Source organism: Nelusetta ayraudi, unplaced genomic scaffold, assembly GCF_046127955.1.
Source record: "Nelusetta ayraudi isolate G7.1 ecotype Tasmania unplaced genomic scaffold, CSIRO-AGI_Nayr_v1 ptg000048l, whole genome shotgun sequence".
Taxonomy (NCBI): domain Eukaryota; kingdom Metazoa; phylum Chordata; class Actinopteri; order Tetraodontiformes; family Monacanthidae; genus Nelusetta; species Nelusetta ayraudi.
Window position 1 is genome coordinate 14,246,730 of NW_027466098.1, and position 14,030 is coordinate 14,260,759.

General features: G+C 41.0%; 3 protein-coding genes across 8 annotated transcripts; 1 reads left to right on the forward strand and 2 right to left on the reverse strand.

Moving 5' to 3' along the window:
• Positions 1-1,090: 1,090 nt before the first annotated feature.
• Positions 1,091-7,698, reverse strand: poldip2 (polymerase (DNA-directed), delta interacting protein 2). Of its 2 annotated transcripts, none has more exons than XM_076036508.1 (11): positions 7,479-7,698; positions 5,313-5,388; positions 4,924-5,021; positions 4,709-4,808; positions 4,284-4,359; positions 3,944-4,051; positions 3,638-3,774; positions 3,510-3,536; positions 3,277-3,402; positions 3,090-3,169; positions 1,091-2,856 (listed from the first exon to the last, which is right to left on the reverse strand). In XM_076036508.1, the coding sequence occupies exons 1-11, from the start codon at positions 7,661-7,663 to the stop codon at positions 2,742-2,744; spliced, it is 1,128 nt and encodes a 375-aa protein (XP_075892623.1). In that variant the 5' UTR covers positions 7,664-7,698; the 3' UTR covers positions 1,091-2,741. The 2 variants fall into 2 exon arrangements, with proteins under 2 accessions (XP_075892623.1, XP_075892624.1); XM_076036509.1 differs by having other exon boundaries at positions 5,313-5,394.
• Positions 7,699-8,248: 550 nt separating this feature from the next.
• On the forward strand, positions 8,249-10,269 carry vma12 (vacuolar ATPase assembly factor VMA12). 2 transcript variants are annotated; one of them, XM_076036518.1, is made up of 7 exons: positions 8,249-8,361; positions 8,488-8,691; positions 8,953-9,026; positions 9,129-9,218; positions 9,392-9,434; positions 9,537-9,649; positions 9,792-10,269. In XM_076036518.1, exons 2-7 carry the CDS (start codon positions 8,508-8,510, stop codon positions 9,885-9,887), a joined length of 600 nt encoding a protein of 199 aa, XP_075892633.1. In that variant the 5' UTR covers positions 8,249-8,361; positions 8,488-8,507; the 3' UTR covers positions 9,888-10,269. The 2 variants fall into 2 exon arrangements, with proteins under 2 accessions (XP_075892633.1, XP_075892632.1); XM_076036517.1 differs by lacking the exon at positions 8,249-8,361 and having other exon boundaries at positions 8,409-8,691.
• sebox (SEBOX homeobox) lies at positions 9,973-14,019 on the reverse strand. Of its 4 annotated transcripts, none has more exons than XM_076036516.1 (4): positions 13,612-14,019; positions 13,468-13,528; positions 12,686-12,855; positions 9,973-12,580 (listed from the first exon to the last, which is right to left on the reverse strand). In XM_076036516.1, exons 2-4 carry the CDS (start codon positions 13,505-13,507, stop codon positions 11,843-11,845), a joined length of 948 nt encoding a protein of 315 aa, XP_075892631.1. In that variant the 5' UTR covers positions 13,508-13,528; positions 13,612-14,019; the 3' UTR covers positions 9,973-11,842. The 4 variants fall into 4 exon arrangements, with proteins under 4 accessions (XP_075892631.1, XP_075892630.1, XP_075892629.1 ...); XM_076036515.1 differs by having other exon boundaries at positions 12,686-12,894; XM_076036514.1 differs by having other exon boundaries at positions 13,468-14,019.
• Between the last annotated feature and the right edge of the window lie 11 nt (positions 14,020-14,030).

The window sequence follows — 14,030 nt, forward strand, 5'->3', positions numbered from 1 at the left end:
AGGGAAGATGGGCGTTAGGGGCACCGAACTCCGGCCGATTAAAGAGACATTTTGGCGTCCCGCGTCTTCGAGTGAAGTTACACTGATATGACAATCCTTTTGTAGTTTGACGGAAAAATCGCGAAAAATCGGCTTGCTCTTTTGTGGTCAAAGTTGTCAAGGTATACACATATTTCATCATTTTTGAAACTCGTTAAAACACGTCGATAACTAGCAAACTCGGCGTCAGCTTTTCCTGACTGGGGGAGAAAAAAAAAGAAGACCCAGTCTGCAACTTTTAGTCTGTTGGTATGGCACGGAGCAGATATACATATAATTAATTTTGTTAAATGAAGTCACTCAAGAATAATTTTCATGTCTTCATTCACTGATAAAAACAGCAAACTGTTTCTGTGACTGCTGGGTAACACGGCGTACCTTCGTGTATATGGTTTGAGACAAAATTCACAAAAAAAAACAAAAACTAGTGATATAATCATGATCATAAATATCATAGATAAAGTTAAAACTTAAAATGTAAAAATGTAAATAGTTTGTAAAGTTAGCATTCACAGATATTGAAATATTATTTTGGTTTCAATCAAACTACCCCCCGAGGTCATTCGACCCTGACAATTCAATTAAAACATGCTTCAGCTATAATTAATTCCATGAGACATTAATTAAAGCACAGAATGAATACTTATCATTCAAAATATGATTATATTCACTATTATTATTACCTTATGCTGAACTTTTACTTGATCCGTAGATATGACTAAAATCTCATACCCAACTTGATCACATGGCACACACGAGTAAGGTATTGAGGCGGTACGCACTGACCTCTAGTGGTGATTATTGCAACTACGTCGACCAATTTGCGGACTAGGCATCATTTTGTAGGTCATATTTTAAAGCACCCAAGAATTGTATTTTCAAAGTAAACTATTCTGTGATCAGGCATATTTAATGTCAGTGATACATCTTGGCAGATATTTTCCGTCACTGTGTATCACATTCTTTAGGTTTAAGCTAAAATGCATAGCTCAGTTTGTCGCCTTGCTTGACTAAACAAACGTGAATAAAACAGAATGGAGACCTTGAGATGTGCTTTTAAAAAGCTGAATTTATTTGCTTCACTTTTAATTACATTTCTATTTACAGTAGTATAACCATCAGAGCTGAATCACTTATTAAAACAAAGATATTAGTTAGCTTTGTCACTTAAACCAGAGAAACGTTTGGCTCGTGACCTTTTCCCGGTCACGTCTCCACCAACAAGTCTCACCGTCCATTTGGAACAAAGACTACCTGCATGTGGCCCAGAAAGAAGACTTCACTCTGATTACTTGCGAGAGCAGGTGGCGCAGACATTTGTCACACTGACACTGTCTGTCTCGGTCTCTCCCTCACACACACACACTCACACAGACACTCTACTTTCCATTTGCCGTGACATTCACTGCCAACAGCTCTGTTTAAATAGTGATGGATGCATTTGCTATTTGGCAAACGGGCAATCAACTCCACTGTCTGCTGCTTCCAAAAAGTAGTCAATCCTTTTAATTGTATTAGTCTGACCTTTCACAACATAAGGTTACAGTAGATGGAGTTTTTTAAAAGAAAACAGTCGTCGGTGAGAATGGGCAGGTACCATCGAGAACCACTTGATTTATTCCAGTCATTTCCACAATAATTGTGAAAAAAACTGGTGAGCATCTGGCACCTCAGACCTGTTAAAAACACTGTACTTGTACTTGTATATTTCCAAGTATCATATGGGTATGAATACAAAATAATCATTTTCACAGCCAAGTAACAGCCAATTAGATGAATGAATGAATACAACAATTATGTCTGAAAAACATTTATGAGGTGCTAAATATAAAGCAAATGCCCCACTGCAGCCTTTGTTAGTCATACAAATACCCTTATACAATGAAAGTGAGGCATTAAGCCTGGTGGTGGCAGTATTACATTGAAGATGTTCCCGTGGGGCAGAACAATATCTGGATTTGAATAAATGTGACCAGACAGGTTGAGCAGTTTTACAGTGAAACCTGAGAAAGTGTCCAACTTGACAAAAGGATCACTGCAGACAAAGTTGAACAGACAAAAATGAATTCATATTTCATACGTTCTGCTTTGTATGTCGATCAGTGTTGTTGTGTTGCTAAACTCCACCTACTGTGACTCTTTGTTGTGGGTCAAATTGTACTGCTGCTGTGGCCACAGTCTAGAATACTGCCTTTCCTATTAGAAGTGGCCCATCAAGGCTAAAGCAGAATTATTAAAAAAAAACAAAAAACATGACAGGTCCAGTCGATAGACGTCAGTGTCACATGACATGTCTCAGAGTGAGGACTTTGTATCGTGCGTGGCTTTAACGATGGCTTACTTGCTGATATAACTGAGTCCAACCGAGGCCTCACTGTAAAGCTCAGCGAGAGGAACTAGTGCTCTGCAGCAAACACCTCCTCAATTCATACAAAAAAAACTAAGCGGTGTCTTATAGTGACTGGAATTGCTCAGTCAACAATATGGTTTAATTCTATGGGGTGCACTCTGGCAGGAACAGGGCAACACAGGCCTGCTTTCGGATCACTTAAAAACAACACGTTTCCCTTTGCTCGGCCAGAATGACATTTGTTTGGAGCTGGAGTCTGGGCCAGTGATACAGGGGAGGGACAACGCTAAACACCGCATACGGGAAGACGACTGACAGATTGTTATTGAAAGGTAAGACGTGACTTTGTCGGCTAGAATGTGTAGCCAGCGGGGGGCGCTTTGTCATCTTTGTTGCTTTCCAGGGAGAAAGGAGGAATGCGAACGTCAAAGTGGGATCCGTCAGTCCTCTCGATACGGAAAGTCCCCCTAAACAGAAAGTGACATGAGAAATTGTTTGCATGTTAGTGTAACAGTGCATGCGAACATTGACATGAAAAACAGGGCAGTGCGATGCAATTTTCCATTTTACAATTTTGAATACAGCTGATTTTTACATTAGGCACATAATAACAATGACACTCACAAAATCTACTGTGGCAAAAAGACTGACAATTGGAATTTTTTATAATAAATGGTGGTAAAATAAATTGAGAACATACCACATATGACCACTAGGGGCCTGTAGAGACACATGGCTGCTGTACTGGAAGGCTGGCTGCTCTTTGGACAACACCGGCTCCTGCAAGGATTCATTACATGGATTTAGCACATGGAAAACAAGACAGCCAACAATGTCAACAATGCGTCTGCAGCGAAATCCATGGCCCGCACGTGCTGTGCACTGACCCGGCCTACGACCCCTCGTCCTCGGACCGTCTCCAGGGTTCCTGACAGGCTAAAGATCCTCCAATGTCTCTCTCTCAGCTGAACAACTTCACTGCCCATGTTCTCCAGACGGATACAGTACCGCCACTGCAGGAAAAAAGGCAACATTAAGCCAATAAACACAGTACTACCAAGTACCAAGCTGCTGCTGGTGTAAATTCTATACTTTTCATGTGAAACAATTGCCTACTTACCCAGTAAACATGAGAGTTCTGAGCCTCCTGTAAACAACAGTGATTTTATTTTTAATTAGTGACAAAAAACCTCTACATAACGGGATCAAGCAAGACAGAAAAAGAAAGAATGGCTGCTGGTCATTTACCCTCATGCCCATGTAGAAGGGGATGACGGTGACTCTGATGTTCTCTGTTGTCTCTCTGTGGACGTCAGAGAGCTCCAGCCAGGGGTGGTTCTTCTCCTGCCATGCCTTCAGGGTGTCTCTGGGTGTGAACGGCGGGGCTGAAGAGGGAGGTGCAGAATTATTATACTAAAAAATAAAAACAAACTCACTGCTAAATGCTTAAAAGCTTGTTAAATGCAACACAGGAGAAATTAGATCAACCATGTTGCGAAGTTCAAATAGAGACTATGTTCCAAGCTGAGGTCTAGACAGTAGAAGGCTTCATACATTTGGTAGGGTTGTACATGAGGAAGCGCTCAAACAGCTCGTGCTGGATGGGGACCTGCTCTGTTGAGTTATAGGGCAGGATGTCTTCATGGCTCACATAGTCCAGACCTGAACGGAGTAACGAGAACGGACAAGAGTCACACAGGGACGAGACAGAGGACTATTATTAAGCAGCAGCAGCAGCAAGCAATGGTTCTGAAGGAGGAAGGAAGAGGAATTTTATCTAACATGAACCGAAACGTGGAGACGACCTGGCGAGTCCAGTACGCTATATTTTGTTTTAAGCCCCTTTAAAAATCTCGTGCTCACACTTGAGCGTCTGAGCGATACGGCTGCTTACCTGGGATGGCATACAGCGCTCTGCTGTCATCATGATTGGCCAGAAATGTCACAGCCTCGGTCTGGGACCTCTGAGACTGTCAAACACAACACAGACGGAAAGTCACATAAAAGTTTTGTGACTCTAAATCACAACATGAGGACAAAAGGCGTAACAATGTGATTGCAAGACGCAAGGTTGCAGTAATCAAAAGGTAAACATATTGCTATCTGCAAAGTTGGGAGCTAGTGATCAAAATAAAGGCTGGTAAAGGCACTGGTAAAGTGTACGACACACATGCGTATCATGCAAATATTGAAAGGAAACCTGAGTATGTGAATATTATTCAAAATCTACAAACAACAAATGAAATCAAACTGGATTGTAGATTAAGACTTGGTGAAGGCGATGTCAGGCAGCCTTGCAACAATAATAGAATCACTCACTATGTGGGGGCAGTCTCGGGTGTCAATAAGGACTTGGTAGTAGGTGTGGGTCTTTCCCTTCACCTCCTTGGAGCCGTGGGCTCCTGGGGGCTCACGTTTGCTGCAGCAACAAAAGACAAAACAAGAGTCACAATCAAAATGGCTCCTTCCCCACAAATCACGGCAGCGACGGACGTGTGCCTGGTGCGGCCTGCAGCTGGAGATAAGAGTTTCACCTGTCAGACACGGGAGGGGTGATGTCTCTGTCGTACAGTCGGGCATGCCAAGGAAACAGGACAATGCCTCTGTAGCCAAAGACGCTGTGCAGAAACAGCTGAGGCGAGCACAACAAGTAGAAATGGGATGAGATTATATCAGCAGGAGGAGGATCAACAAAGCACAAATTAGATCGGATTACAGCTACTTGAACGGATCACAAATGTGCTCTTATAAAAATAAAGTGTAATTTTTCAAAGCTTAAGAAAAGATGGTAAGGTATAAACCTATGAAAATGTATTTAATTCATTTTTTTTTTTTTTAAAGAATCTTACACTTATCATTTTTAAGAACATGTCTTTATAGTCCCCTCAAAATGGGGAATTATGTGTCCGTGTGTGCATCTTACCTGTCCAGTTTCATATTTTCCGTGCTGCTTCACAGCCTCAAACACACCCACCGTCTCCAAAATTTTCCCTTCAGGCCTGTTCCTGCCAAAAACAGGCAACACCATTAAAGACTGGCCCCAGTGCTTGTGGTCAAATGTGGGCAAAACGAGCAAAACGACGTCGTACATGGATTCAAATTAACGCATCATAAGTGTTGGAGGAGCTTCAACAGTTTATCCCATAATTTAAAGACGAAGCTGCAGGATTGTATTTTTTTCATCCCAACAAAGATGATTTACATTCATCTCGACGCGAGCGAAAATCCTGCCGTCGGCCGTCGGTCGCTCGACTTCCCTTCAGTTGTAATCTCAATCACAACTTTGACAAGATTGAATAAAACACCTCGACTTGCCTGATGTCAACAAGCAGGAATACTGTCTGACCTAATCTCAGTGTCCTTGCAACAACACCCACACGCTCAGAGTGCACATTACTGCAGACAACAACAGCTGGTCACTTTGAATAAATAACACGCAGACTTCTGAGCCCTGTGCAAAGCTAATCTTCACAACAGAGATGAGGAGCAGGGATTAATGAGGTGGATGTATAGACGGGTAGATTAAAAACTCGCAGGAAGTTGGGTTTTGGTTGTTCTATTGCTATGTGAGAAACATAATTACAAGGTAATCGATACATATTTCAGATTTCTGTTTTCTGCTTTGCCTTTCGCCAAGTTTATAAACTAGTCAAGATCTGATTCAATGTTTTTTTTTGCCTTATGATGGTGCTGTGACAGTCTCTGTGGATGAGGAGTTTTGGAAAACAACATGAACACAAATCAATTTTTAAAACATTCATAGTAAAGAAAACACAATTTATTAACAGTTTACATCTGTCTGGGAAACTTTAACACACTGTGACACAGTGCATCAATAGTGAGTGAAGCCAACTAAGCCTGCATGGCCAACAAACAGCTAATAATAACGACGACGACGACGACAACAATATTTTAACGCCACCCCATTTTTGTGTATTGGAGGAGGGTCGAGTTGCTTGCAACCTGCAGAGCAGCAACATCTTTTTGGGGCAACACTCAAGTTCCACTGGCCAGACCACCACGGTTTAATGCAAAGCAAAACAGTGCCGTCCCTGTGTGACCGAGCTCTGCTCACATGAGAAGGCAAAGCAACAGGAAGGAACCTGCAAAGTCATGATGCATGTGGTATTTTCACTCTTGGGTTAAAAATAGGCATGTAAACATTAGTTTGCAGACATGGATACTTATTGACACAACTACAAATGATGAAACATTGCCCTGCCTTTTCCAACGAAGTACTACGTTGTATATTTTGGAAAATCTTGAAAAAACAAAACAAAAACAAAAACAAAAACTCTTTCAAATTGACAGGGAATTCCTCTACATTTTTAGGCTGTTTACTATATAGAAAAACAGTTTCCAAAATGATTAAACAGATCCTGTGATTGACATGGTCGTGGGTCTGTTGCATAACTGCACTGGCGTGGGCCCAGTATGCAGTCTTGCACGTTTTAGCAGTTTAAACAAGAGGAGGCATCGGGTGGTAAAACTAGCGACAGGCATAACCATCACGTCCAGTAACCCCACTCCCAAACACCCCCCCTCCCCAAAAAACAAAACAAAAAACAAAAACAAAACAAAAACCACAAAACAAAACAAACAAAAAACAATAACTGAAAATATATATATTAAAAAAAAAACATAATCTGTTAACCTGTTTGGTACTTGGGTCTCATTCAATCTAATCGGTCTGATATTAGTCGGGAGTTGTACAACTGGTAAGGTTACTAAAGCCAGATACCGATAACCGTAACTGGCAAAATGATATGCGTGTGGTTGCTGCCAAATTACATTCCAACTTTCCATTGCGTGTGAAGCGGCGCACCAGCGCACCGAGGAGGCGTGAGAGGTCCTGCTCGATCCCAACGCTAACGACGAGCAGAGGGCAACTGTGCGGTCTCAATCCACGACCGTTCCTCCCATGTCAGTTCGCGGTATTAAAAACACCAATAAGACAGACACCGACGTGTAGAAATCACAGCAAAGGCAAACTCGGAGGGCTTATGGGTTCACCTCCAAAAACTCTGACTTGGCTAAAGTCGTTAGCCCGTTAGCATCGATATGGTACGACACTGGCTACGTCTCTTACCGTGACGACATGAACCTCCTCGGCTGAACGCCGCCCGTCACTCTACAGGCTCGACATGACAGCAGCGGCCTGTTCACCTCGAACACACTGGCGCTATCCACCAAGCTCAGTATTCTGTGCGAGTGTTTCTTGTTATAGTTACTGACAGTGTTCCATAAACCTCGGCGTAGTGCACAGGCCGCCATCTTTCCTGCTTCGGCACGCTCGCTGCTTTCAGGGAACAATCCAAGAGTCGTTTGTTAGAGAATTAAATACTTTCAGACTCGCCAAGTCCTTGATTTTTCCTTTTATGTTCAAAGCGACTGCTTTTTTTTTTTAATTGTTATTATTCAGATTTTAATTCCTCACAATCATTTGAGTTTATAAAAAAAAAATGTTACGCTTGCTGCAAAATGATATTCTAGCGACATAATGTCGTCTTGACATTGAATAGAAACGGTGTAAAATCTGATTTATATTTTTCAGACATAAACATACCTATTAATTGTTCCAAAATGTTTTATTTATTTATTTATTTTTTGCAGAAATGTGTGTGTACTTTTTTTGTTTTACTTTTTTTCTGGTCATGTCACGGCGCATTTACCAATTACCATAAAGGCACCACAGCGCTCGCGTGTGACGCAGTGAGCAACGTATCAGTTCATCCGTAAATTAAGGATTAATGTTATTAAACCGAAAGAAAATCCAAATGTGTATACAGCGTAAACAGACGTTCATTCAATTGTCAATTAATATTTTGAATTGCATTTTAAAAACATACAGTTGACACTGTTGGTCACGTGATTAATACGTCACTGTGTCACAAGGCAAGCAATATGGCTACCCTCTTAGTTCTTCTTCCTTAATACTATATGCCACCACAGAACAATACAAATAAATTGACGTAAGTAGCTTTTTAACGATTTTTCTACACATCAGATGTTAATGATATGACCAAATTGTAAATTTCCTATTAAAAATGATAAATATTTTGAACGATACATCGCCTAAAACCGGTCATCTGTGACAGGGTTACTTGGGATAAAAACGATGGCAACGGCTTTTGAAGTCGGGGATAAATTCAGAGAGAAGACGAGGCAGTTATTGGCGAGGGCAAACTCGTCTCTGCCACAGCAACTGAAGGAGGATTTGGAGGACGTCCTGGAAAAACCGCAACCAACGGTCGTGTCGTTCAAGACTTTGAGAGAACTCAAGAAACACCTCAGGGATGAAGGTCGGAGCTTTGTGATAACAGCTGACATACTGTCACTCATATTCAAAACCTCCAGGAAATCTGATGCAGCCATTTTTCAGAATGCATTCAATGGGTTTAGTTCTTTCTGCTATAATGTTTTTGAAAAGTCAACAATACCTGAAGCTCCTCAGTCATAATTATAACGTTTAAGTGCCAATATGATTGTATTTAACTCCGCTCAACTCTGTACCATGTCCCATGATCATAGAAATTTAATTGCATAATGTGTTTTGGATCCAGGGCATCCTTTCTACCTGCATGAGTTCTTGGAGGACAGCTCGTTGCACCTGCCTATGGTTGTAAAACCCCCTAGGGTGAGTAAAGCTCTGCATCTAAACTCTGTACTTTCCAATTAAGCATGTACAGTGGCCATTTAGTCTAAAAATCAAACTGTGACATTTCCCCACTAAATGCAGAACCCAGAACTAGTGGCTCGGCTGGAGAAAATCAAAGCCAAATTAGAAAATGAAGAGTACAACAGAATGACACGCAACGTAAATGCGCAGGTAATATCTTTTTTTCCCCCCTAAAAACATTTAAAGAATCAAACAAAAGTGACTCAACGTCAAGTTTTAATGATCCACTTTTAGATTGTCTTGAATAGATTTAACATAACGTTAAATGTTGTTGGAGATGACGCATTAATTGATAATCTTATCTATATCACACATGTCTAAAGGAAATCAACCGCGGTGGAGCATTTACGGATTTTGGAAAACAAGGTTGGTACATAAATGGATTAGTCTCAGCATGATCTAGTCACAATATTAAATATAAAATTTACCAAAAAAAAATCTTCTTGACTAATATTTTTGTCTGTCCAGTGCGATCAGCCAAAGCCGTGGTGGTGACTGTATTCAACTTCTTGGTCACCGTGGTTGCTGCCTTTGCCTGTTCTTACATGGGAAGTCAGTACCTGTTCACTGACACATCAGCGGTAGGAAATTGTTTTTAATGAAACACGTTTTTCTTCAGTTTAGACAGATTAGAGGCTGTTTGCATTATCGATTGCTGCCGCTCGGATCAGTTTTCTTCATGAAGTTGATGTAACACCTGTTTTTCTGACTCTTCTTTTCCAGCGCGTTATATCAGCCGTGATCGCTGCCTCTGTCGTCGGCCTTGCTGAGCTCTACGTGCTGGTCCGGACCATGGAGGGAGAATTAGGAGAACCATAAACGCTATGCAACACAGGCATCAGTGCTCAAAACGGAACTCTGGCTTCTTCCCTGAGACGTGACACACAGCACATGTCTCACTCTCTTATGGAAACTCTGAGTGCATTTTATTTTGGGAAGCAACTTAAAATGTACAGAAACAGGAGAAATAAATGGAAGATTAAACATGGAAAGACAACAACAACTTGTTTGTTTTGGTATCCAAGCAATGCAGAAGTATGACATTGAGCAGTGGAATTATTTTGTATATAACAGTTTAAATGTGGTTTTTGTGCTGGTTTTTTTTTTTGCAGAACTTTATGTAAAATTGTTCAATAAACTGGATTTGTATTAATTTGTATTTTGTGTCAAATACTAAAATAAAATGACCTGGAACACAAAACTATTTTATATAGTCTTTCGGTCATATATTTGTCTTTCTGGGAGTTTGTTGATGGTAGATGTTATCTTTGTTTTGACTTTATAACTGCCAGATGTGCCATCTGTTCCCTCTTTTCTAACCTGTTCTTGAGTTGAGTTGCTTCACTATGTCTGACAGATGTGCTGCTAGATGTCTAATCGTTATTTACTATATCACAAAAAAACAAATTGTCTCTTGTGGGTAGAGTAATCATGGAGCAAGTGCAGCCGTGGTACAATAACAGCGTATCGCATGTCGGAGCATGTCCAGTATGACACAGATCTGTTTTCCCTGATCCCCTGAGGAGATATAAATTCATTTTTTTTGTAAACTACCCTGCCCTCTTCTTATTTAGTCCTGTCATATCAGCGGTCGGATTAAAAGATGTAACTACATCTGGAATGCAAAAAAAAGTATCTTCCTAAGATCTGAGATTTGACACCAGGATTAAAGGTTTATTGAAAGATTATTTGGTATTAAAGATGATTATGAAATGCAGTGCTCTGTGTCCGGCACTGGGAGGACAGTGTGCCCTACTGTCTGTAATATTTGCCTCTGTATTATACCTCGCATGTAATATTTCAAATTTTAAATCCAGGCAGAATTACACAGACAGTAAGCTGATATATCCTGAGCTCTGGCTTTAATTTAGTGCTTATTTTTTTTCCTTGTTTCCTCCCCTCTGTCCATCTAACCCTCCTCTTGCTTACAGATGGATATGAAACAAATATATTTTGACTTGGGAAAATAATTATTCCTGTCATGGTATCTTAGCACAAGGAATCTTTTTAATCAGAATGTTTTGAACGATAATACTCGCAGGGCCGCAGCATCAAACACTGCACGATTCGGCTCAGAGCAGGAAAACAGGAGAGGGCATTGGGTACGGCAGCAGTTCTACAGAGAAAACTGTCTGCAGGTTACTCATTGAACTTCACTGTCAAAAAAACATTAGGGGAAAAAAAAAGAAAAAACACGTACCTCTTTACTCTGTATAAAGTTCATTTGGCTTAACCTGTTCCTCAAAAGAGGTCATGCAACACATTCAACATTTTGCAGGGTTTCACAACAACCTGAGTCAGTGTATGTATTGAATGAACTTAAAAAAAAATTGATGCAACACTTCAAAACTGTACTAAAGTTCATTCTAATCCTTGCATGACACCAGCAGGCTGACAGCTACAATACTGCTGGGTAATATTTTAAAGCAATCAACACAGCTCAATGTTTTTCCATATTGTCTTTGGAAATTAAGTATGCAGATCCCTGAAATTCACATACGCAATATGTAACCTACAAAACTAAACCCAAGATTTCTCTGTACATAAATGGGTTCTGGTGAAATCTGGGGAGTTGTGGGAGGATTAGTGCATTAAAAAAAAAACACAAACAAACTTAATCAACATGTAATTCTATCTATATATCAGTACACAAACAAAACCACAAAAGTCTGAATAAGAAAGTATTTATGGCTGAAACACATAATAGAAGCAGGGAGAGTTGCGGAGGAAGAAAAGAAAAATCCCTGCATTCACATTTTCCCCTCCCCGGTGGCTCAGAATTCCAGAAAGTTAGTGACAATGGCAGCATTGTAGATCAGGTCTGAGATGTATCCCATGGACGTCTGCGGTCCCATTTGTGGGTGATGATGGTGGTGGTGGTGGTGGTGCCCCTGACTCTGAGTCACCTCCCAGTATAGCGGCTGAGGGTGTGAAGGGACCACCTGGTCTACAGAGGTGTGACCTCCACCTGCAGTGTTGCATCCGTATGGCGTCTGATGAGCCCCGGATGGAGCTGCTGCAGTCTGAGGTTTGAAGCTCCTGAAAGCCTGATACGAGCGAGGCGGCTGCCTGGTGATGTGCTGAGGAAAAGAGCCGTGGAGAAACCCGGTGAATGGTGAACCCAGGTGCTGCTGCTGCTGCTGGTGCTGCTGCTGCTGGTGCTGCTGGTGCTGCTGGTGGTGGTGCTGCTGCTCCTCTTCTTCCCAGACACGGGCCTCTGGAAGTTTTGAGGAGCCCAAAGCAGGCTGATGGTGGAGAACCGTGGAAGATGGTGGTGATGACACAGGGTTGCTGTAGATTTGAATCCAGTCAGGATAAATTTGGGGAACTTCCTCGCTGGAGACAATCTGGTCATGTCTGAATATGTCTGCCAGGCTGGTTGAAGCGAGGAAGGCGGAGGTCACGGGACCAGTGGGAGCTTCGAGAACTCCTGCACCTCCAAGAACTGGGTTGGAGGTCTTTGGGATTCTCCCAGTCTTGATGCTTCTGGCTCTTCTGTTTTGGAACCACACCTGATGCAAACAGCAAGACTTTTAGGAAGATTCTTCTCACCCTAAACCCTAACCGCACAGAGAGCAAAACAACAAACCCATGGACAAAGTTTTCCATGAACTCACCTGTATTTTGCTCTCGGGCAGGTGTGTGTGAGCCGCCAGCCTCTCCCGCAGTGTGATGTCCGGGTAGGGCGTCACGGCGAAGGCTTGTTCCAGCTCGGACAGCTGCGCCCGGCTGAAGATGGTCCTCTTCCTCTTCCTCTGACCCTCCATCACACCCTGTCCGGACCTGTCTGGCTCCGGGGAGGAAACAGAGCTCTCAGGCCGGACATCTGGTGGTCGCATCAAGAAATCAGGGACAAAGACAGTTGCCAATTAGGACATAAGTAAATATAAATAAATAAAAAAATGTTTTTTGTTTTTTTTTAATAAGTCCAAAGTAGTTACACTGTAGATATTTGAGGGATATTATTAAAATAGGTAATAAAAACAAATAAACCCAAAATGAAAACTATTCATATGCCATTTTATTTTTAATGACTAATTTGATTTAATTTATTTTAATTTAGGGAAACAACATAACTTTACATTAATATTTTTAACTTTATATAAGGACTGACATAGGAAAAGGTCATTTAATATAATATGATATAATATAATATAATATAATATAATATAATATAATATAATATAATATAATATAATATTGTTCTTCTTCTTCATTTCTTTCAGCTTGAAAATAGTAAATTTGCAAATTTATCTGATTCATCAAGTTGTTAATAAAAACAATTCAACTCAGCATATTTTGCATTTTGTATTGTTTTTCAAGGCTTACATTTCTGAACTACATAATAAATCTAACCACCCAATCAGCTATAAAGCTGATAGTATGGATTTGAACTCACCATTACTGTGATCCTGCACAAACAACGCGTTAAAATCCATCACGTCCTTCTGCTGGTTCTGCTTCAGCAAAGACAAGTCCGAGTCCATGAACAGAGCCATAACTCCAAGGCAAAGATGCGGAGAACACACACTCACTGGCTCACAGTGCAGACTGTCCAGCTGCAGTCTGACCCTCTTATAGCCTCATCAGATGGGACCCCTCCCACCACATCCAGGCCAATCCAGGTGTTGCTCACCTCTGCTTCTGATCCCCACTTAATTTCAAGTTGCAATACATTAATAACGACAGATGTAGTCTAATGATTAAACATAATTAATTTTGAGCAGTTTCAGGCATTATTTTCAACACAATTGTGCCGAAATTCTCAAAAGTAGTTGCAATGCAAATGGGATCTTGCTGAAGCCCAGTGAGACATAACAAGAATAAATGATCAAACATTTATCACAAGAATAATTTTTGTTGCCTGAAATGTTTATGTAGGTCAAATTTGGCTTACCATTTTCCTGCCACTGCCTAAAACTAGTGTTTGATAAAATCAATGCAGCTCAGGAGGGATTTTTT

Excerpts from the sequence above, each read along its gene's own strand:
- poldip2 (XM_076036509.1), bottom strand. The coding sequence starts at position 7,663 with ATGGCGGCCTGTGCACTACGCCGAGGTTTATGGAACACTGTCAGTAAC. Across the intron at positions 3,775-3,943 it reads CATGTACAACCCTACCAAAT|CCCCGCCGTTCACACCCAGA; the intron begins GTATGAAGCCTT and ends CTCCCTCTTCAG. Across the intron at positions 3,537-3,637 it reads CCTTCTACATGGGCATGAGG|GAGGCTCAGAACTCTCATGT; the intron begins GTAAATGACCAG and ends TGTTGTTTACAG.
- sebox (XM_076036513.1), bottom strand. The coding sequence starts at position 13,567 with ATGGCTCTGTTCATGGACTCGGACTTGTCTTTGCTGAAGCAGAACCAG. Across the intron at positions 12,895-13,467 it reads TGTGCAGGATCACAGTAATG|ATGTCCGGCCTGAGAGCTCT; the intron begins GTGAGTTCAAAT and ends TGCGACCACCAG. Across the intron at positions 12,581-12,685 it reads TGCCCGAGAGCAAAATACAG|GTGTGGTTCCAAAACAGAAG; the intron begins GTGAGTTCATGG and ends TGTTTGCATCAG.
- vma12 (XM_076036518.1), top strand. The coding sequence starts at position 8,508 with ATGGCAACGGCTTTTGAAGTCGGGGATAAATTCAGAGAGAAGACGAGG. Across the intron at positions 8,692-8,952 it reads GAAACACCTCAGGGATGAAG|GGCATCCTTTCTACCTGCAT; the intron begins GTCGGAGCTTTG and ends TTTTGGATCCAG. Across the intron at positions 9,027-9,128 it reads TGGTTGTAAAACCCCCTAGG|AACCCAGAACTAGTGGCTCG; the intron begins GTGAGTAAAGCT and ends CACTAAATGCAG.